The 20090-nt window shown below is 58.2% G+C and overlaps 1 protein-coding gene across 4 annotated transcripts; it reads right to left on the reverse strand.

The window, feature by feature from the left end:
* Positions 1-2215: 2215 nt before the first annotated feature.
* Positions 2216-19246, reverse strand: IMPDH1 (inosine monophosphate dehydrogenase 1). 4 transcript variants are annotated; one of them, XM_081244779.1, is made up of 17 exons: positions 19009-19246; positions 14852-14950; positions 12723-12771; positions 9323-9424; positions 9121-9180; positions 8592-8798; positions 8353-8440; positions 7319-7518; positions 6586-6676; positions 6263-6358; positions 5135-5278; positions 4897-5041; positions 4448-4591; positions 4221-4304; positions 3639-3655; positions 3158-3247; positions 2216-2968 (listed from the first exon to the last, which is right to left on the reverse strand). In XM_081244779.1, the coding sequence occupies exons 1-17, from the start codon at positions 19176-19178 to the stop codon at positions 2868-2870; spliced, it is 1887 nt and encodes a 628-aa protein (XP_081100905.1). In that variant the 5' UTR covers positions 19179-19246; the 3' UTR covers positions 2216-2867. The 4 variants fall into 4 exon arrangements, with proteins under 4 accessions (XP_081100905.1, XP_081100904.1, XP_081100907.1 ...); XM_081244778.1 differs by having other exon boundaries at positions 9106-9180; XM_081244781.1 differs by lacking the exons at positions 3158-3247; positions 3639-3655 and having other exon boundaries at positions 19009-19244.
* Between the last annotated feature and the right edge of the window lie 844 nt (positions 19247-20090).

The raw sequence follows: 20090 nt of genomic DNA on the forward strand, positions 1-20090 counted from the left end.
TAATCCCCACAGTGAGGCCATGAAGTAGGTGCTGTGCCTTCTGAAATTTTCTGAGGACACATGCTTTGCAGAGTCTCAGAAATCAGGTACAGTTGACTCTTGAACAACACGGGTTTGAACTGTTGCACGGGTCCATTTATATGGGGATGTTTTCAGTAAATATGTACTATAGCACTACAGGATCTGAGGCTGGTTGAATCTGCAGATGTGGAACTGATATGCAGATATGGAGAGCCAACTATAAAGTTATATGCGATTTTCGACTGCGTGGAAGGTCAACACTCCTAACCCCTGCGTTGTTCAAGGGCCAACTGTAATTGGATGCACAGGTTTCCTCTAAAACAGTGATTTTCGAACTTTGGTAAATATCAGAATCACCTGGTGCTGAGTGATGATTCAGAGGCCCAGACCCTATCCTATTTCAGTGATCCTGGGCCTCTGGGTTTTTAAGCTCTCTAGGTGATTCTGATACCCACCACAATTTGAGGACCACTGTGCTCTAACTTCCTCTAGAAGGACCAAACTAATGCTAACATATCAAGTAACAGGAAGGTCATTGTTACAAAGTAACCCATTCTATTCCTCAGCTCTAATTGACCAACTACGTCTAGTTCAAAAGGAAAACTCTGGCTTCCCCGGTGGCGCAGTGGTTGAGAGTCCGCCTGCCGATGCAGGGGACATGGGTTTGTGCCCCGGTCCGGGAAGATCCCACATGCCGCAGAGCGGCTAGGCCCGTGAGCCATGGCTGCTGGGCCTGCGCATCCGTGAGAGGCCTGCATCACACACTCACACACACACACACACACACACACACACACACACGCAGAGTGACTGGGAATTTCTCTAAAAATCCTTAGATCTTTTCCATCTCAATTGCTGGCCAAATTGCTTCCTGTATGGTTTTTGTAAAGCAGTGTGCAAGACAAACCATGAAACATGGCCTCGTTCTGGTCCATCCCCTCTCATCTTTTACAATCCCCTGGTATCCAGACATCCTTCTCCCACCCAGCTGGGTCACCTCAGACTCCTAGGTGCTCACCAAGGCCACAGATTCCAGGGCACAAGGCCTCTGGGGACTCTCGATGATCCAGTCACTTTGCAACAACTCCTGGAGCACTGACACATGGGCTGCTGAGTATCCCTAGAGTTGGGGGTCCTGGGATGTTCACATTGCCTTCTCTGCCTCTGTTGTAGTTGGGCAGCAGGCACCCAGCTGTCCCACCAGGTACAGACACCATTCGGGGCAGAAGCAAGGAAGATGGCCTGGGAATGCTCTGCTGGCAGGAAGCAGAGGGGCCTAGTTCTGAACCCACCCAACAGTCCAGCACTTTCCTTCTTGTCCCTGAAGATGCCACAAAGCTGGAAAATGCCACAGAGAGAGGCTGACTCCAGACCACGTGGCTCTTTTAGGAAGGGCCTGGGAGAGGGCAGTTACTGGCCCAGGATGCCAAGAGTGGGCTGAGGGAGCCCCTCCCTGGCAGTCACGGGGATGTTTCCAGCTCTTCACTACCCACAACTAGGCCCCTCTGCTTCCTGCCAGCAGAGCATTCCCAGGCCATCTTCCTTGCTTCTGCCCCGAATGGTGTCTGTACCTGGTGGGACAGCTGGGTGCCTGCTGCCCAACTACAACAGAGGCAGAGAAGGCAATGTGAACATCCCAGGACCCCCAACTCTAGGGATACTCAGCAGCCCATGTGTCAGTGCTGTCCCCACCAGAAGGCGGGTCCTGAGCCACACATGACAATGGGCACTAGCCCCCTCTCCCTGGTACCCACAGGTGTGTCTCAGCTGATGAGACCGCAGGCCCTGGGTCCGGTGGTCAGGGCCACAGCCATGCTCCACTTCCACCTGTCCGCGGGCTGCACCGATCGGCATTACGAGGCTGCGGTGAGCGCTTTCTGGCAGCTGCCCGCGAGGCCCCCGACGCTAGTCTGCTACAGCCATGATGACCCCCTCTGTGACAGGGCCTGCCTGCAGGAGCTGCTGGCCAGCTGGCAGCAGCTGGGCAAGCCGGGGTGGGCGCAGGCCTGGGAGACCTCGCGCCACACGGCCCACCTGCGCCAGCACCCCCTGGAGTGCCGCAGCACTCTCACCACCTGCCCGGGGAGGCTCGGCCTGGCGCCCCCCGCGGCCCAGCTCTGATGGGGCTCTGGGCTCCAGCTTACCACCAGGGGAGGGGCTAGCTGTCCAGTGGACAAGGGACAGAGACAGGATGGCAGAGGCATTGAAACCTCTTGATTTATTCAGATTATTTAACATACAATGACGCAACTGTGACCCCAAAGTGTGCAAAGTTAAAGCCTTCAACTGCAGCTGAGAGGAGAGGGCAGGAACGGTACACCTGGGGATGGGGGTGAGTCAGGAATGATGGGTAGCCTCCTCCCCAGGTCCAGGGATGGGGTGGCCTGAGGAGCAGGGCCTGGATAGTCCAGGGCCAGGGGTAGGGGGCAGAGACCTCCCTCTGGCCTAGGTCAGGAGCCCAGAAGTGCCACATGGCTGAGGGGACAGCAGCCCGGGAAGGGGCCAGAGGCAGGGCCAGGAGAGCACCAATCCTGGGATGGGGGTTAGGGAGGGAGGTGCCCTACAGGAGAAGCCAGGAGGGGCCACGTGTCCCAGGGGTGGGAGCCGGGCCGGAGCAGGCTGCAGCAAGAAAGACCTGAGGCAGGCGCAGGGCCTGAGAGCCCAGGCTGGCTGGGCTCAGGGGGACTGAAGAAGGGGGAACCCGGGGGGCTCCCAGGGCAGCCCGGCCTGGGAGCAGTCCTGACTCTGCGGGGGAAGCCCAGGGAGGGGCCGCAGACCCTCAGGGCCTCCCCTCCTCTCTCCCTGGAAAGGAGCTGGGGAACCAGTAGTGCAAATCTGTGAACCACTCAGTTATGGAGGGAGGCTGAACCCAAAGGGGGACCCTGGGGCATGACCCCTCCGCCGCCTGGGCCTCCACCACCATCCTCAGTACAGCCGCTTCTCATAACTGTGGGCACAAGGCAAGAGGGAAACTGAGAGTGGGTATGCGGGCAGGTGGCCTCACCTCCCCAGACCCCCGTGCCCAGGCCAGCCCTGGGCCGCCGGGCGGCCCCCAGACTCAGGAGAGGCAGTGAGCTGCAGAAGCCTCTGCCTCTCAGCCACGGGGGGCGGAGGGAATGAGAAGCAGGCCACGTGCCTCTGTCCGCCTCAGGCCAAGGCTCCCGGAAGACCCATGCCAGGCCCAGGGACAGCCATGCTCCTTCCGGCCACAGCCGCAGCTGGGGGACTGTCCTCAGTGCCGGGGTGGAGAGACAGCTCAGGAAGGCACGGCCCATCCTCACAGAGCAAGGTCAGGCCAGTCTGAGCCTCTGCTGCCCACGTCTCCACCCCACCCCTGAAGGCACCGTGGCCTAGGTCCCTTGTGGTCACTGGGTCCAGTCCAAGACAGGACAGCCTCAGGCCTGTGGTCAGGGACATCTCTCTGCACCCCAGGAGGGGATCGTTCCTCTGGAGGAGGGGCGACCGCCAGCTGCCCCGAGCATGATGCTAGTACTAGGGCCCACGTCCCACGACTACACCCCAGCACGCCCCCAACCCAAGGCCCCGCCCCAGCCCAGGCCCCGCCCAGACTGCCCCTGCTCTACTCTACGCCTGGCCCGGGCAGCGCGGTTACTTACACGGCAGAAAGGTATAGCTACGGGAGGATGGGGCAGAAAGAGACACAGGTTAGACGCCCGCCTATGCCTGGGGGGACAGGCCCTCTCGACCAGGGCGGGGCCGCATGCCTGCAACTACTGCTGCCAACTAGCACTGCCCCCGCCCACGGTCGCCCCAGCGCCGGCCCTGGCATCTGTCTCTCTTCTCCCCGCCAAGGGCTCATGCCCCCAGCCTCCACCTGCCTGCCTGGTGCCGCCACCAGCCAGAGCCCAGCACCGCCAGCCCCTGCCACCAGCCACCAAGCTTCTGAGCAAGCAAGGGCTGGGGAGCCCAGGAGGGGCTAGAGGCCGCATCTCCCATGCCCGGCTCAGGGGAGATGCCCGAGGGGATGGGAGGGCCTGCCTGCGTGGGGACTACAGGACAGGGTTCAAGGGTGGGCTGGGCCCTGGAGGAGAGGGTGATGGGGGTCATTCTGCAGCAGCCTCCATCCCTGGTGCAGATGGTCCTTGGGGTCCCTGAGACCTCAGCTCAGCCTCTGGACCATGGCCCCACCTGCCTGACCCAGTGCCAGCCAGCTGGGGCAAGGAGGCTGCCACACTTACGAGTGCAGGCCGTGGACACCACCCTCGATCTGAGCTGACATGGTCCGTTTCTCAAACTTGAGCTCTCCTGAGTACATCATGGACCTGCAGGCAGGGAAGTGGTGCAGGTCAGGGGCACCAAGGGTGGAGGAGGGAGAGAGAGAGAGAGAAAGGAAATGGGAAATACGGGGGCGCCAGGAGCCTCCCTGATGCCCCCCACCTGCTGCCCCTCTAGTCACAGCACTCACCGCAGGACAGACAGGCTACGGGCACCGATATCCTGGCAGCCATGCTGGATGCCCGCTATGAGGTAGGGCACGAACTTCTGAATGGAGCCTTTGTCCTGGATGGAGCCCGAGACCCCCTGCGCGATCTTCACCTTATCTCCCTCGCTGCACGGAAGGCGGGAAGACTGAGCCCCGCCCCCCATGGCTCAGGGGACCCCAACCCACCCCACCTCTCAAGGGTACCAGCAGAGGGGCTACCGCCCAGAAGGATCCCCAAAGCCGCCACTCCCTGGGCTACAGCATAAATAAGCATGGATTCCGAGTCAGGTGGCCCCGGCACCATCCCAGGTCTGCAACTTGGGCCCTGTGCCTTGGGTTCCAGAACTGTAATATGGAGACTGGGTGCCACCTTGGGCAGTCAAAGGCTCGGGTGGACCTGAAGGGTTGGGGCCAGGGCTGGGGGCAGGCACCTGAAGTAGCGCTTCTGGCTGCTGCTGCTCTTCTCCATGGCGTCCAGCGAGCCCATGCCCCGGTACTTCTTGAGCCTCACACCATCCGAGAAGAAGTACTCGCCGGGGGCCTCCGTGGTGGCAGCGAGCAGGGAGCCCATCATCACTGCAGTGGTCAGGGGGTCAGCGCCTCTAACCCCATGGCCCTCCCACCGCCCCCCATCGGCCTGCTCGATCCCCGGCAGACCTGCCCCCTCACCTGTGGAGGCACCAAGGGCCAGGGCCTTGACCACATGCCCCACGGTCTGGATGCCACCATCGGCTATGACTGGCACCCCGAAGCGCCGGGCGTACTCAGCCACCTTGTACACGGCAGTGCCCTGGGGCCGACCACAGGCCATCACTGGGGACAGTACACAAGATAAAGGCGTCAACAGCAACGGGAGCCAGGTGCAGTACAGGCCCCTTTCTCCTTGTGCCCTACACCTCCACTTGGGAAAAGGGACAGGGCTGGATGTTAATGAGGCAAAAAAATAAGTGGCAGCAAATAACACTAGGTGAACGCACCCCAGGAGCCTGGACCAGCCCACCTACAAGAGCACTACGGGGACTCCGGGGGCAGCATCAGTACTGGCCTCAGCCTCACCTCTCTCCAGGCACTAGTTCGCTTACAAAGTTACTAGAGTTAGGTACTCACAGCCTCCTTTGGGATATTGGCTTGCATTCTTTAAGTTTAATTGTCCAAGGTCCTTAAGTGTTACATTTCTAAGTGAGAATTCTAAGGAACCAGCAGTTATCTAAGGATGGATGCAAGGCTGGATAAAGGAGAAAAGAAGACTTCTCTGCTGGTACCTTTGTTTGTTTTGTTCTTATTGCGCCCCAAGGTTTAGAACAATGCCTGACACACAGTAGGACCTCAATTAACATTTGTTAATTTGTGGAGAAGGCCCACATCTCACCTCAGGGGTCAGCTAATGCGAAGGTAGACAGTTAGAAGCAGAGGCTTAGAGACCAAACTGGGAAGATGTTTTGGGCAGAGAAGACCAAATGGGTCATTCAGCGTTTGGGAGACATGACCAGACGTGACCAAGGGGCCAGATACACCAGTCTTGGGCCTGCAGATTGGACTTCCTTGACCAGAATCTGAGAAGCAGACTGGCACACACCCCAAACTCACGGTCACCTCATCTTACACCTGCCTCCCCCCAAGTCAGTGGGCTAGACAGGCAGAGTCTGAGCCTGGGTCACCCCTGAACCCACCATCCCAGAAAGGGGCCTGAGTGAGCACTCTGCATGCATCTGTGGAGCGAGACTGAGGCCCCAGGGCCTGTGGAGGGCAACTGGGGCGTTCTAAGTGGCAGTCGCTCGCTCTCCTACTGACACCCACCTTCTTGGGTGATGCAGATGGAGCCGCAGCCCATGCCCACGCGCAGCCCGTCCACACCAGCATCAATCAGGTTCTTGGCCTGAGCTGCCGTCACCACTGGGGGGGAGGGGGAGGGGGAGAGGAGGAACGGTGTGAGGGTGGGTTGCCCCTGCCCTGCCCGGGGGGCTTCCTGGGACCCCAGTCTACACCTCCCCTTCACCTACTGTGACCAAAGCCCATTCATTCAGCTCCCTGCCCCTCCATGCCGAGAGCTATGCCATCACCAGGGAATGCCAAAGGACAGAGGAAGGTTACACAGTGAGGGGGCAAGGGCCGGCACTCACCATTCCCCCCAATCACCTGGAGGCGGGGGTACTTCTGCTTGATGTAATGCACCATGGCGATCTGATACACAGAGTTCCCTTGGGATGAGTCCTGTGAGAAGGGGGGCAGGAAAGCTTAGGCTTGGAGGCTGAGAATCCTCACTGAGGGAGGGGGTCTTAAGTGGACAAACCCTGAAATTGTATCAACGATATATGAGAATACACCTTTGTCTTTTTCTGGGAAGACGATGGACAGTTCTCGGCAGAGTCTCAAAGGGGCCTGCCTTCCCCCAAAGGTTAAGCACCACTAACATATAGTCTCACGGCAGACAAAGCCCTTTCATACCCACAATACGGACTGGTTCTCACAGCAAAGAGATGGTGCCTGCGATCGTATCCACTTCCCACCAACTCACGAACCAAACAGAATCACTTAGCCTCTCGAGCCTCGGTTTCCCCCTCTGACAAGTGGGCATGGTGATTGCACCTCAGGGGGCTGTTCTGAGGACTGAGTTCATCTGCATACGCCTTAGTGCAGCGCCTGGCAAGTGGGAGCTGCGCACTGAATGTGAGTGGTAACTATTAGGGTCAAGTTATGAGTGCGAAGGGCCCCAGAGGGGTCCACAGTTTGTTCTGAGCTGTCAGAGTACCAGCGACCCTCCCAGTTCTGACCCCGGGCTTAATTAGAGGTGAACCTGGTCTTCATAAGCCTCAACTCTACTGAACCGCCCCTGCTCCAGGGCAGTGTCCGTACCAGCACTATGACGTCGGCGCCCGCCTGGGTGAGCAGGTCCAGGCGGTATTTGTCATCCTCACGGGTGCCCACGGCCGCCCCGCACAGCAGCTGCTTGTGGGAATCCTTGGAGGCCAGAGGGTAGTCCCGGTTCTTCTTCAGGTCAGTGCGGGCAATGATGGCCACTAACTCATCTCGATCATTGACAATGGGCAGCTTCCCTGACAAGGAACGCAGGGGTGAAATGAAGGAGCAGGTTTCTGAGGGTGGGGTAGGGGGGTAGTGAGAATGAAAGTGGACCAGGCCAGAGATTCCACTGCAGTACCCAAACCAACCACTAGGTGACAGCACCCACCCAGGAAGCGCTCCTAGGGACCTGGCTCTCTGCCCAAGGAACAGGAAGCAAAGAAACCCAGTTCCTGGAGCTCTTCCTGCCCTGTGGCCTGGCCAGGCTCAGTGGGCAGCCCCTGAGCACTGGCAGCCTTTCCCCTGAAGGGCCACAGGCCACAGTGGTCAAAAAACTCCTAGCTAGGGCACAAACATGAGGCTATCCTGCAGGGAGGAACGTGTGTCCTGCCCAACACCACCCCAGAAAACAATCCAGTACGGGCCAGGGGAGCATTTCCCAGTGGGTCCCACAGGGACCTAATGAATATTATGTCAACAGCCTCAATGTCAAATAAATTTAACCGCAAGACTTCTCAGAGCCTTTGATAAAGTAACGTACAATTCTTTATGCAAGATGGGAAATACAGAAAAGCAGCATTTTTCAGACTTATAAGAACACGGAGCCCTTTTTGCATGATGAGTGTTTCACAGGACTAGTCGTTTTGGGAAATATACTGTGAAGATGCCAAATAAGGGATGGGCTTTCCTGAGCCAGGAAAAAGACCTCAGAAGTCACGCTCCAGCCTGACGTTACTCAAACCTTCCCTGAGGCCCAGCCTAGTTGCAGGGACAACCTGCAAGGCTGTGAAGGAACAGGGGGCTCTGGGGTACAGGGAGCCGGGCTGGGGGAGGGGGGGTTCTTGCATTTTCCGCCTCCTCCCTGGTACCTTTCTTGCTGCGCTGCAGGATCTCGTTTGCCTCTTTCAGTGTCACACCCGCTGGAGCCACCACCAGCTCATTCCGCGGTGTCATCACCTGTGGGGCCAGGAACATTTGCCTGCAGGTTGGCAGGTGAGAGAGAAGGGAGCCAGGCCTCCCTCTGGTCCCTGGTCACAGGCACCGGCCTGAGGCCCCGGAACGTGCGGTCCTCTCTGCCCCAGCCATGCTCTCCCTGCCCCGCGGGTACCTCACTGAGGAGGGTGGTGTGGTCCTTCTCTGCGAGGAAGTCGATGTCTCGGGAGGTGACGATGCCCACCAGCTTGCTGCCCATGGTGCCCGTCTCGGTGATGGGGATGCCAGAGAAGCCATGCCGGATCTTGGCCTCTAGCACGTCACCCACGGTGTGCGAGGGGCTCAGCACCACAGGGTCTGTGATGAAGCCCTGTTCAAACTTCTGCGGGCAGAGACAGGGGAAGGAAAAGGCTGGAAGAAAGCTGGAGGTGTGTACAGTATGGCCACAGGGGGCCGAGGGTCTCCTGGCTGTGCCACAGGGGAACCAGGGCCCGCCATGGGGCAAGAGGCCATTGGGGAAATGAGGGCTGAGCCCTGCGCTCCCACTGTGGAGAAGGGCAGACAAGACCCCACAGCCACCAGCCAGGGAGCGCACCGGCCCGCAGAGCTGGCAATGGGAGGTTGGGAGGGCCTGTGAGGCGGAGGCTGCCAGAAGGCATCTTCTTTCTCAGGACGGGCCTGGTACTCGCCTTGACCTTTCGCACCTCGTTGGCCTGGAACTCTGGAGTGCAGTTGTGGTGAATGAAACCGATACCGCCCATCAGCTGGGGTTGAAGGGAAGAATGGTCAGAGCCAGGTGGCCAACCCTCCTCACTCTGCAAACCCGCCTCTGATTCCAATTCCTCCTGATGCCCACCCCACTCGGTCCTCTTGGCCCTGGGGTCCCCACCCAGGTGCTCAACTCACAGCCATTGCGATGGCCATGTCAGCCTCTGTCACAGTGTCCATGGGGGAGGAGATGAGTGGTGTCTTCAGCGTGATCTTCCGAGTCAGGGCTGAAGTCAGGTCCTGAAGATGGAGACACAGGCTATGTGAAAAGTTTTATCATTCATTCGACAGACATTTACTGAGCTGCTATATGTACCTAGCACCAGGACAGGCCCCGGGGATACAGCAGTGAGCAAGATGGATGAGGTCTCTGCTACCTCTTCCAGAGCTTATACTTGGAAGGAAAAATGACACACACGAAACATGCACAAGGTGATCCCAGTTGGGGTGATGGCTCCAAAGGAAACCAACGAGGCAAAGTGACCACTGGAGAAAGAATGTGGGGATTAGGGAAACCTCTTTCTTGGGAGGCGACAAATGAAAACTAATCAAGTGAAAGTCCCCAAAGAGGGACTGTTGTTCCAGGCTGAGGGAGCTGTGTGTGAAACCCCGCCTCTGATTCCAATTCTCCCTGAGGTGCATTTAAGAAAGAAAAAGCTTGGGCTTCCCTGGTGGCGCAGTGGTTGAGAGTCCTCCTGCCAATGCAGAGGACACGGGTTCGTGCCCCAGTCCAGGAAGATCCCACATGCCGCAGAGCGGCTGGGCCCGTGAGCCATGGCAGCTGGGGCTGCGTGTCCGGAGCCTGTGCTCCGCAGCGGGGGAGGCCACAACGGTGAGAGGCCCACGTACCACAAAAAAAAAAAAAGAAAAAAAAGAAAAAGCTAGTAGAGTGGAGGGAAGGGAAAGAGGCAGGAGCTGAGGGCTCAGAGGCAGGGGGCGGGTCAAGGATATGCAGCCTTGAAAGGAGCTTGCATTCAATTTTGAGATGAGAATCCACTGGAGGACCTCAGGCGGAGGAGAGACATGATCTGATTTAAAGAGGTCACTCAGGTTCCGATGTGGAGATGGGATTCTAGGTGACCAGGCCTGAAACAGAGAGACCACCAGGGAGGCTGCTGACAGGTCCAGGTGGGAGATGCTGGGCACTGGGAATGTGGAGGTGTGGGAAGCAGTCTATTAGACATCCAATCCAGGGGAGTAGGTGATTACGGGTCTGCAGCGCAAGGGAGAGCTCAGGACTGCAAGGATTTTCAGTTTTTGCCTGTGAGTGGCAGCCAAGGCCAGATCATAGATTCCTCTGAGAGTCAGGCCAACAGCTGTGGATCCTAGCCCTCAAAACCCTCAGACACAGACTTTGCTATATAATTTTTTGGAGACACAAAGGCCCCTGCAGTCCATTCCCAGACCCTGGCTGAGAACCCTGGCCCTGCAGTCTAGAAAACTCCCCCTTCTCCTCTTGGATCCTAGCACAGGAGAAGAGCCACAGCCTCCTGACATAGGCCATAGGACAGCCAGGGGGGCTTCTCCCATCCCTCTCTTCCTTGCACCCTGCCCAGGATCTGGCACAAAGCCAGGGTGCTCAGAAACTGAACAGCCAGACCAAGAAGGCCTCCTGGTTGCTGTCACAAGGGGAATATCCAGAATAGCCCTAATTTCCCCCTGAAAAATCTGTCTGGGTCAGCACTGGCTACACAGGCTGGACATGAGCTTCCCCAATGTATAAGTGATCCAGGGACACTCGGGCCCTCTGGCATTTCACGAGAATCAGACCTGAATACATATCAATGATAACACCAGCAGAAAAACTTTTTTTTTAATGTGTATTAATTCATGATAGAATAGTCTAACTTTTCCATGAAATGACTTACACCCATCAGCATTAGCCCCTGGGCTCCTGCAGGTTTGTCATATGTTAATTGTGTAAAGCACATTGGTCATTCACCTGGTTTTTTGCTGAGCCCCTTCAGTTAAGGGAGGCATTGTTTCCTTGTATTTGTCCACAATCTAACTACTACTTCTTTTTTTTTTTAAACCTCATCTCTTTTTCTTTTTTTTAATGTTTTTTATTTTATTTATTTATTTTTGGCTGTGTTGAGTCTTCGTTGCTGTGTACAGGCTTTCTCTAGTTGTGGTGAGCAGGGGCTGCTCTTTGTTGCAGTGTGCGGGCTTCTCATTGCGGTGGCTTCTCTTGTTGCAGAGCACAGGCTCTAGGCACATGGGCCTCAGCAGTTGTGGCGCGCAGGCTCAGTAGTTGTGGTGCACGGGCTCAGTAGTTGTGGCGCACGGGCTTAGTTGCTCCGCGGCACGTAGGATCCTCCCGGACCAGGGCTCGAATCTGTGTCCCCTGCACTGGCAGGCAGATTCTTAACCACTGTGCCACCAGGGAAGCCCCACAATCTAACTTCTCCAAACCCTCTTGCCAGTTCTTATATCATGGATCCACAAACAAGTCTGTCCACCTCTTTCAAAGTCTCCATAATCTTACTGGCTTCTATGATGTCTTTGCTTAGCACTTCAGACAAAATCCAGTAAGTAATAAAGCAGCCACACCCACGTGCATGCCCACCCCCTCCCTGGGCCTTTTTGAACCTCACCTCAGGTTCTGTCAGTGAGCCCTCTGGCCTCAGGCCAGGCCCACCTCTCAGGATATCCCCAAATCCCCATAGCTGCCTCTAACCCATTAGGCATAATCCACTGACTGTGCCGGTTTCTCTGACAGCACTGAAGGTTACATCCACCACATTCCCAAGAAAAGTCTCTCCCGGGAATTCCCTGGTGGTCCAGTGGTTAGGACTCTGCGCTCTCACTGCTGAGGGTCCGGGTTCAATCCCTGGCTGGGGAACTAAGATCCCACAAGCCGCAAAAGAGGCAAGGTGTAGCTTTAAAAAAAAGAAAAGTCAGAGGGCTTCCCTGGTGGCTCAGTGGTTGAGAGTCCGCCTGCCGATGCAGGGGACACGGGTTCGTGCCCCGGTCTAGGAAGATCCCGCAGGCCGCGGAGCGGCTGGGTCCGTGGGCCATGGCCGCTGGGCCTGCGCGTCCGGAGCCTGTGCTCCGCAACGGGAGAGGCCCGCGTACCGCAAAAAAAAAAAAAAAAGAAAAGTCAGGCTCCCCTGGTGGCGCAGTGGTTAAGAATCTGCCTGCCAGTGCAGGAGACACGGGTTCAAGCCCTGGTCCGGGAAGATCCTACATGCCACGGAGCAACTAAGCCTGTGCACCACAACTACTGAGCCTGCGCTCTAGAGCCCGTGAGCCACAACTACGGAAGCCCACATGCCACAACTACTGAAGCCCGTGCGCCTAGAGCCTGCGCTCTGCAACAAGAGAAGCCACCGCAATGAGAAGCCCGTGCACCACAACGAAGAGTAGCCCCTGCTCACCGCAATCAGGGAAAGCCCGCGTGCACAGCAAAGAAGATCCAAGGGAGGGAGGGAGGGAGGAAGGAAGAAAAAGTCTCCCCCACACCCTGCCCTTGAGCAAGAGCTCAGCCTCTGGCACCCATACACAGCCCCGCTACCCCATCAGTGGAAGAGGTACTCACCACCTCATCAGCTGTGAAGTCTATGAATCCTGGGAGAATCAGGAAATCGCTGTGAAGAGAGGAAAGTGACTGTTCCTGTCCCTGAAAAGGGCAGGGCCTGCCACACCAGGGGAAGCAGCACGGGGATGGAGAGACGGGCAGAGCCTCTGAGCCCTGTGCCATGTCAGGACTGAACCACCCTCATGCCCCTCGCTAGCATCTTGTCGCCTTTAGCCCAGAGACCTAGAGCCAAAGGCGGCGTAAGCTCTGGGGTCCTAGGGCGCCACCAAGGCAGTGGGCCCCAAACGTCCATTGCCTTCAGGGCTCAGAGTTCGTCTAGGAACCTAGACATTCCCATAATGCTGCACACAGCAGATAAGGTGTCTGCCCTTGAAAACTTCTCGATCTTGAGAGGGGGAGACAATAAATAAACACAGAATGTACCTGAGAACAGTTTAGTAGGGCAGCATGGCATGAACACCACACAGCACAGGACAAGCTGCACAGCCCAGTGCCAGGGCTGCTGAGTCACACAGGGTTCAGAACAGCACAGAGGGACCCCAGGGGGCTGAGTGCGGGGTATGTTCTGACAGAGCAGGCATTGGTAAAGGTTTGCCCAGTTGGACGGGAGCAGCCAACAGACATGGCCTGGGATGGGAAAGGGGAGGAAGAGGCCTTATAGTTAGGACCAGGACACTGGGGGCCCAGCCAAAGCATGGCAGTGGCCAACACTAGCGCGGAAAGGGAATGCAGGCGTGCATGGGTAAGGCAAAGCACAGTGTCACTGCCCAGGAGCCCCGACGGGTTCAATTTCCCTGAAATCACAGGGCCTAGACAGACACCACCAAAAGCAAATGCCCCATGGTGTTCAGGAACACCCCCAACCAGACTAAGCAAAGCCATCGGGCACCCCAGGGCAGGAAGGAAAAGCTACGGGGTGGATGGGAGGGGTGGGGTCTTTAATTTGCCCCAAGGCCTAGAACAATTTCCCTAGGAGACTCCACGGAAACTATATCATAGATACTCTATCCCCCCTCATCAAAGACCACCAAAGAAATAAAGAACCTTCACTGCCCCTGTCCCTTGGCAGCCCTTCAGTGAAGAGGCCTCTGTGGCTCACTTAGAGGCAGGGAAGAAATGCTGGAGTCTGGGCCTCTTGGCATTTTCTAGGTATTATATACACCCCTCACCTGGCCCACACCCCAGCTACTCTGACAAGGAAGAGGAGACACTCCTCAGGAGTGACCGGGTATCCTGGTGTCCAGGGAAACCGCCTGCCAAGCAGGAGTGCTTACAGGCAAAGGCAGCAACTAGCAGGAGACAGGGCAGGGATGCTCCTGGCTCACCAGCATCCTCACTCCACCCCAGTCCCAGGTCCTGATGCTCTTTCCTGGCATGGACACAGTCCTGCAGCCAACAGAAGAGCTAGTGCCAGGCCTGCAGCCAACAGGACAACGGGCCCAGGGCCCACAGAAAAGCACATTAAGCCAGAGGCAAATGGACAGGTCTTCTCCTCCTCAAAAATCCTGGGTGAGGTGGGCTTGGGTGGGTGATAGTCAAAGAATACTCATGCCCGGGGGGCACCAGTACTAACTTGTAGGCAGCCAGGGGCACAAGTGGAGAGAAGGCTGGACTGGACGGTGGAAAAAAAGAGCCACCCCAACTGCCCAGCTGGGCATCTCCTGGGGGCAACACCCAAGCAGCTGCCTTAGCTGGGCTCCAGGGCCCCCTCTGCCCTCGTGGTGACGCTGGGAGTTGAGAGGGTGTCGTGGACCAAGGTCTGGGAAAAGTCTCCATTACTCCCACATCTCGCGTTCCCACACGCCCCAAGGCCCCTCCATGCGGCCAAGACGCCCGTGAGAGAAGGAAGGGGGCAGGCCGGACCCGGATCTAGCCAGAAACGGGGCATGGCACCGAGGGCCGCGATGTCGTTGTGCCACGTCCGTCTGCTCTCGGCACGGGCCGCCTTCCTTCCCTTGCCCAGTCCTCCCCCCCCCGCCCCCCGCCCAAGTCGCTCGAATCGGGCCGGGGACGCGTGCATCACCAAGGGGGGAGCTGTGCATGTGCAGGGCCGGGGCCGGGAAGTGGGGGGGGGCATCACGGCGCGTTAGTGCGCGCACCCAGGTAGGGCCGAGGCCCCCAGCGCTTACTTGTAGGTGAGGCCGTCGGCGTTGGCGAACAGCTGCTGCGCAGTGAGCCCATCCTCGGGCACGTAACCGGTGCCGCCGCTGATCAGGTAGTCCGCCATGCTGCCAGGAGACACCGCGACCCGACATAAACACCCGCGCGGGCCGCCCCGCTACCGCTGCTGCCGCTGCTGCTACTACTGACGCCGCGCCACGGCCACGCTGCCGCCGCGGGCTGGGAGGGCCGGGGGCGGGGGCTGCGGCAGCGGCGGGGCGGGCCCAGGGCGCCGCCCTCCCCCGGGAGCCCGCCGCCTCCGCCCGGAACAGCACAAAGAGCCCCGCGGAGCCCGGCCCAGCCGCCGCCGCCGCGCGCACGCCCAGGGCCGCCTGCAGTGGCACAGCGGCCGCTCGGGACCGGGGCGGGGGAGGACGTGTGGATCCAACGGGAGGAGGGGGCTGAGCCAGGCCGGGACACGCCCCCTCCACCGCCTCACGTCCCGCCTCCTAGGCTCCCCGCAGCGCCTCCCCCAGGCCCGCCAGCATCCTGGGCCACCCCAAGCCATCCGACCCCGCCGGCCTGAGTCTCCCCTGGTCCTACTCCCCAGCCCCAGGGTTACCTCTCACATGGTTTACCTTTCCCAAGACTAAGGCTCAGACCTTAACCAGGGCCTGGAGCCCTGAGGAACTGGTTTGGGCTGACAGCTCCCCAACACAGCAGTTTGAGGTTGTACCCTCCGGGCAGTGCACCCGCCCGTGCTCCCCACAACCAGGCATCAGTCCTACGGGTCAGGCATCCTTAACAAGGACAATCCCTGACCTTTGGGTGGCCTTGGAGCCCTCTGCAGTTTACAGGCGTTTTTCATAAATGATCACATTTACTCTACAATCTATTAATTGCCAATTATTAGGTGTCCCACCCCACCCCTGCTTTACAGATGCAAAACCTACAGTTCAGGAGGGGCTGGAGACAGGTACTACCCCTGATCCAATGCTTCAGTCTTACATCCTGTCTCATCCCCAGCTCAAAAAGTAGAGTGGATACCGTAGGTTTTAACCCCAAAGGGGAAAGTTTGCTTTTATTTGGGAGGGTAGCGTGGTGGGAAGGTGAGGGAGGATCACAGGCCTGGCCTAGGCAAGAATGTATACATATAAATTAGGGCAGAGGCTAGGGAAGTTTTGAGAATTTCCCCAAGCAGACATTTGGTGGCCCTGAATGCCCAGCAAGACCCAGATTTCTACATGAAGGTAGTAAGATTAGGTAGCAAGTTGATTCACATGGGAGGAGGTGGGGTGTCAGGGGGCGGACCCTCCCCCTTTGCGTGACCAGAACTACTAACTCTACTGCCTGACCAGAAGCCAGAAAGCGGATTTCCACCCCTCCCCCACACCCTCTCCTCCCTCTGTCCTCCTATGGTCCCTACGGCTCATTTCTTGGTGAAGTGAGGGAAAGCTGGGCCAGGGACACAGTCCTCTCTCTGGTAAGGTGGCTGTCTGTGGTACTCCTTCCATCCCCAGCCCTCGAGGCTGGGTTTGTTTACCTCTCACCACTGTGGTGGCAGCCAGGCCCAAGGGAAACTCCCTGGGATGCCCAGCCCCACCAGTGATGTCCCGGGTCCCTGCCAGGAAAACACAGCCTGTTCCATCTGTGTGCAGAGGGGAGGGGAGGCTTCCCACAGAGCTGGGGTGATGAGGCCTGTGAGGCTGAGAGTGCTGCAGGGGGCTCACAGATGTCCACAGTGCCCTCTTTCTTACTGTGGGGGACCAGAAAAATCACAGGCACCCAAGCTTCCCTGTCCACCCAGGGAGCCCCAAGGAGGCTCCTGATGGGGGCCTCTGGAGGCCCTCTGGTGTTGAGAAGGCGGGGAGAGGGCCTGCTGGGGTTCTTTGCTGAGTGGGGATTGGGGACAACTTGCTAGGGATACCTGGGACGTACTTGATCCCTCAGCACTCACAGACTCATCCAGAGGGCCTGAGCCATATGGGGAGGAGGGTTATCCTGAGGGGACCAGCACTAGGACCTCCTACTGGCCACCTGGAGGCAGAGCAGTGAGACCAGCCACAGAAAGCACCTGGCCACTCAGGGCTGTCCTGGGCACCTTTCTAGCCACAGAAGGATGGGGCTAGGATAGCATTGCAGGCACAGCACACGGGCTGCCCCTGTGGTCTCCCTGGGTCTCTGAGGGACCTGCTCTGGGTCACTATCTCCTGCAACTAGGGTACTATTCAGGGTTCCACCAGGGCTGGGGTCCAGGACAGCAGCTGGGTTCTGCCGTCTCAGTTGACCTTAGCATGACACCTGCCCCAGCGTAGAACTCAGAACCAGAGGAGGAGGCTGCCAGGCTGAGTTGTGGGGAGAGTCCTCTTCCTGGTGGCCACAGACCTCACAGCCCCACTCCCGTCTCCTGCTGCTCCACACCTCCTCCTGCTTTGACCTGTGTCAGGGCTCCTCATTACTCTAAGCTGCTGAGCTCAGCCCTGGGTTAGGCTGTCCTCTTCCAGAAACTGTTAATCCCCCCCCAGCTTTCCTCCTCCCTCTTCCTGATCTTCCCCCCCGGCTGCTTCCTCCATGGGGAGGAGACACCAGGCAACCAGTGGCCTCCTCAGCTCGAGGAAGGGCTGTTGGTCCCCTGAGGCTCCACACCTAGCAGCTGCGAGGGCAACAGAACAGAACAGACCCAAGCCCCTTCAAGCCCCTTCCTTAGTACGGGGGGGCACCCATATCCAGCCAGGGAGCCCAGAGGTCTCTTTCTAGTCTGGGGCTATTTGAAGGGACAAGATTTCAAAACACTTCCGAGGGGAGAGGTGGGGTAGGGGGGGTGCTAATAACATTGTTGACCTGCGTTAGGGGACAAAGCTTGCCCAGGTTCAAGCCAGAGAGCAATAACGCTGGCCTCAGACCTAGACTTCTCATGGAACCCTGTTCTCTTCCCACAGCTTTAAGCTAGTGATGGCAGATGGAGGTCTAGCCAGCAGGTTTTGAATCTCAATACACCACCTGGCTGGGTCTCAGGTTTTACACAGGCTCTTCAGAGTCTGGTGGGGGTGTGGGGATAGTACAGGTGCAGAAGTACATTCTGGAGAAGGGATGCTCCTGGTGTTCTGAAATGATACTTTTGCAATACCTTCTCCAACCAAGGCACTGCTTCCATCAAGGCCCCGTGTGCCCCAGCACACTCTCTCACCTCCTGTAGCTTCTCTCTATTGCCCTGGACCCTGAGCCCCAGTAGCTGGATTTCTAGGATGGGAGGAAGGATACAGTTGCCAGAACCACAGTCAATTCTAGAGACCCAGCCTGCGGGGGCAGGAGGGGCCAGCCTTCACCCAGCAGCCCCTTAAGCCGTTAAAAGTTCTTACATAAGAGGCCAACCCCTGGGCAGAGCTGCAGGGCTAATTCCCCCAGACCACCGCCCACCCCCCCCAAACCCAGCTTCCAGGTCACCTCCCCAAGCTGCTGAGCACCAACAGATGGGACAGGGAAAGAAGTCCAAATCCTCTGGACCGGAAGGACAGTGGGATTGCATTTCAAGCTGCGATACAATCCAGAGATTAGCCACTGTCTCCTTTTCAGTCAGTCCCCTGGGGCCCAGATCAACACCTCCACTCTTCCTCCAGTGACCCTAACGGACCCCAGCAGGGTAAGGGCAGAGGGGGTTTGAATCTTAGGAGAGACCCTGGGGTGAGCTGCACTGGCCGCCTCATCAGACCTCAGTGAATGGTGAGGAGGGGACGGTGTCCTCACTCGACTCCGAGGAGGCCCTCCATCTGGACACCTACACCTGCCAGGAAGACTCTGAAGATGGTTCTAGGAGGAAACGGCTAAGGAGGAGTAAGCAAAGTTGGACATGGACTCCAATAGGCTCGGTTTGAACCCCAGGAGTTGGAGCCACTTGGCTCGGGTGTGTAGTTGAGGTCAGACCCAGGACTAAAATTTTAGGGATCGTTCTTCCGACCTGCTCCCCGGTGCAACACAGCACTGAACCTTTTCCACAGTGCCCGCCTGCATCCCCCGACCAAAGCTGGGTGCGGGGCGTCTGAGCCCGGTTTCAGGAAGTTAGAGCTTGAGGCGGTAAGAAGGCATAGGTGGTGGGACCTACCCTTCCCCTCCCCCGCAGCGCTGCCTGGTTCCCAGAGCCGCCGCGCCCGCCCCGGATGCGCCCCGCGCGCTCTGCCCTGGGCGTCACCTCTCAGGCTCGTAGCCGGCCTGCAGCAGGCGGGCGCTGTACCGCTGCGCCGCCGTCTCGTGTCCCGGTTGCTGCCGGGCTCCGGGCTCCGGAACATCGGTGGCTCCGCCTCCCTGCAGCGGCGGTGGGAGCGGCCCCGACCCGGCTGGCGGAGCGCGCGGCTCCTCCATGCGGACGCCGCGGCTCAGGGCGGGTGGGCGGGAGCCTCTCCGCCTAGAGGTTCCCCGGCCCGGGCTAGGGAGTGAGCGCAGCTCAGTCTGGTCCGGGGAAGGGGAGGGGCCGCCGAGGCGGGGCCTGCGTGCCGGGGGCGGGACTCGAGTGCCGGGGACCTGGTCGCTCGAGGGAGGGAGTCCGCTGGGCTTTCCGCTCTGGCAATGCTCTCCCACCGGCCACTCTACGCGGCTGCCCAGATTCAGCCCGTCTCTCCCATCCCCGGATCAGCCACAGGATACTGGGAGACGGAAGTGGAACTGCAGAGGACCTCCACCCTTTCCCGCCGTCCGGACCTTCCAGTTTCTCCTGGTCCCTTCTAAGGAAAACCAGAAAAGAGCGCAGAGTATTATCAGCGGCCAGAGTTTTCTTCGCGTCTTGTGTGGGCGCCTCTGCCTCTTGCGAACGAAGGCACGGTCCTTTGAATCGCCTCCTACCGGCCAGCCGCAGACCTACCTTGCTAGGGCAAGATAGGCGGGGAGATTATCCATCTTCCTTTGCCTACTGCCCCCTTTGCCTGCTCAACACACTCCTTTAGACAGGAGGAAGACAGATTTTCCTTAGCCCTTACCTGCCACTACCTGAGGAAGGAACAAATAAGACTGAAGGCTCCTTAAGGAAAAGGGCCTTGTCTTCCCTTGCCTGGGGTACCCCATAACCAGGGAGTGGGGTTGAGCACACAGGTGCTCAAACTTCTTCATCTACTGACTAGAAAGCATACTTTTTCCTCTTTCATAATTGTTATGACTAGCAACAGTGATTGAGCACCTAGCAGAGTTGGCAAGTAAGAGTCCTTGGCCTCAGGCAATTTCTTTAAGGAGACAGAATAGATAGAAAATAAACAGTTGACAATTCTCATACTATATATTTTT

Source organism: Mesoplodon bidens, assembly GCF_964165515.1.
Source record: "Mesoplodon bidens genome assembly, chromosome: 9".
In the NCBI taxonomy this organism is placed as follows: domain Eukaryota; kingdom Metazoa; phylum Chordata; class Mammalia; order Artiodactyla; family Ziphiidae; genus Mesoplodon; species Mesoplodon bidens.

Coding starts and splice junctions, on each gene's coding strand:
- IMPDH1 (XM_081244778.1), bottom strand. CDS start 19,178: ATGGAGGAGCCGCGCGCTCCGCCAGCCGGGTCGGGGCCGCTCCCACCG. Junction 9,181..9,322: donor ACATGGCCATCGCAATGGCT/GTGAGTTGAGCA, acceptor CTTCAACCCCAG/CTGATGGGCGGTATCGGTTT. Junction 8,799..9,105: donor ACGAGGTGCGAAAGGTCAAG/GCGAGTACCAGG, acceptor CTCTGCCCGCAG/AAGTTTGAACAGGGCTTCAT.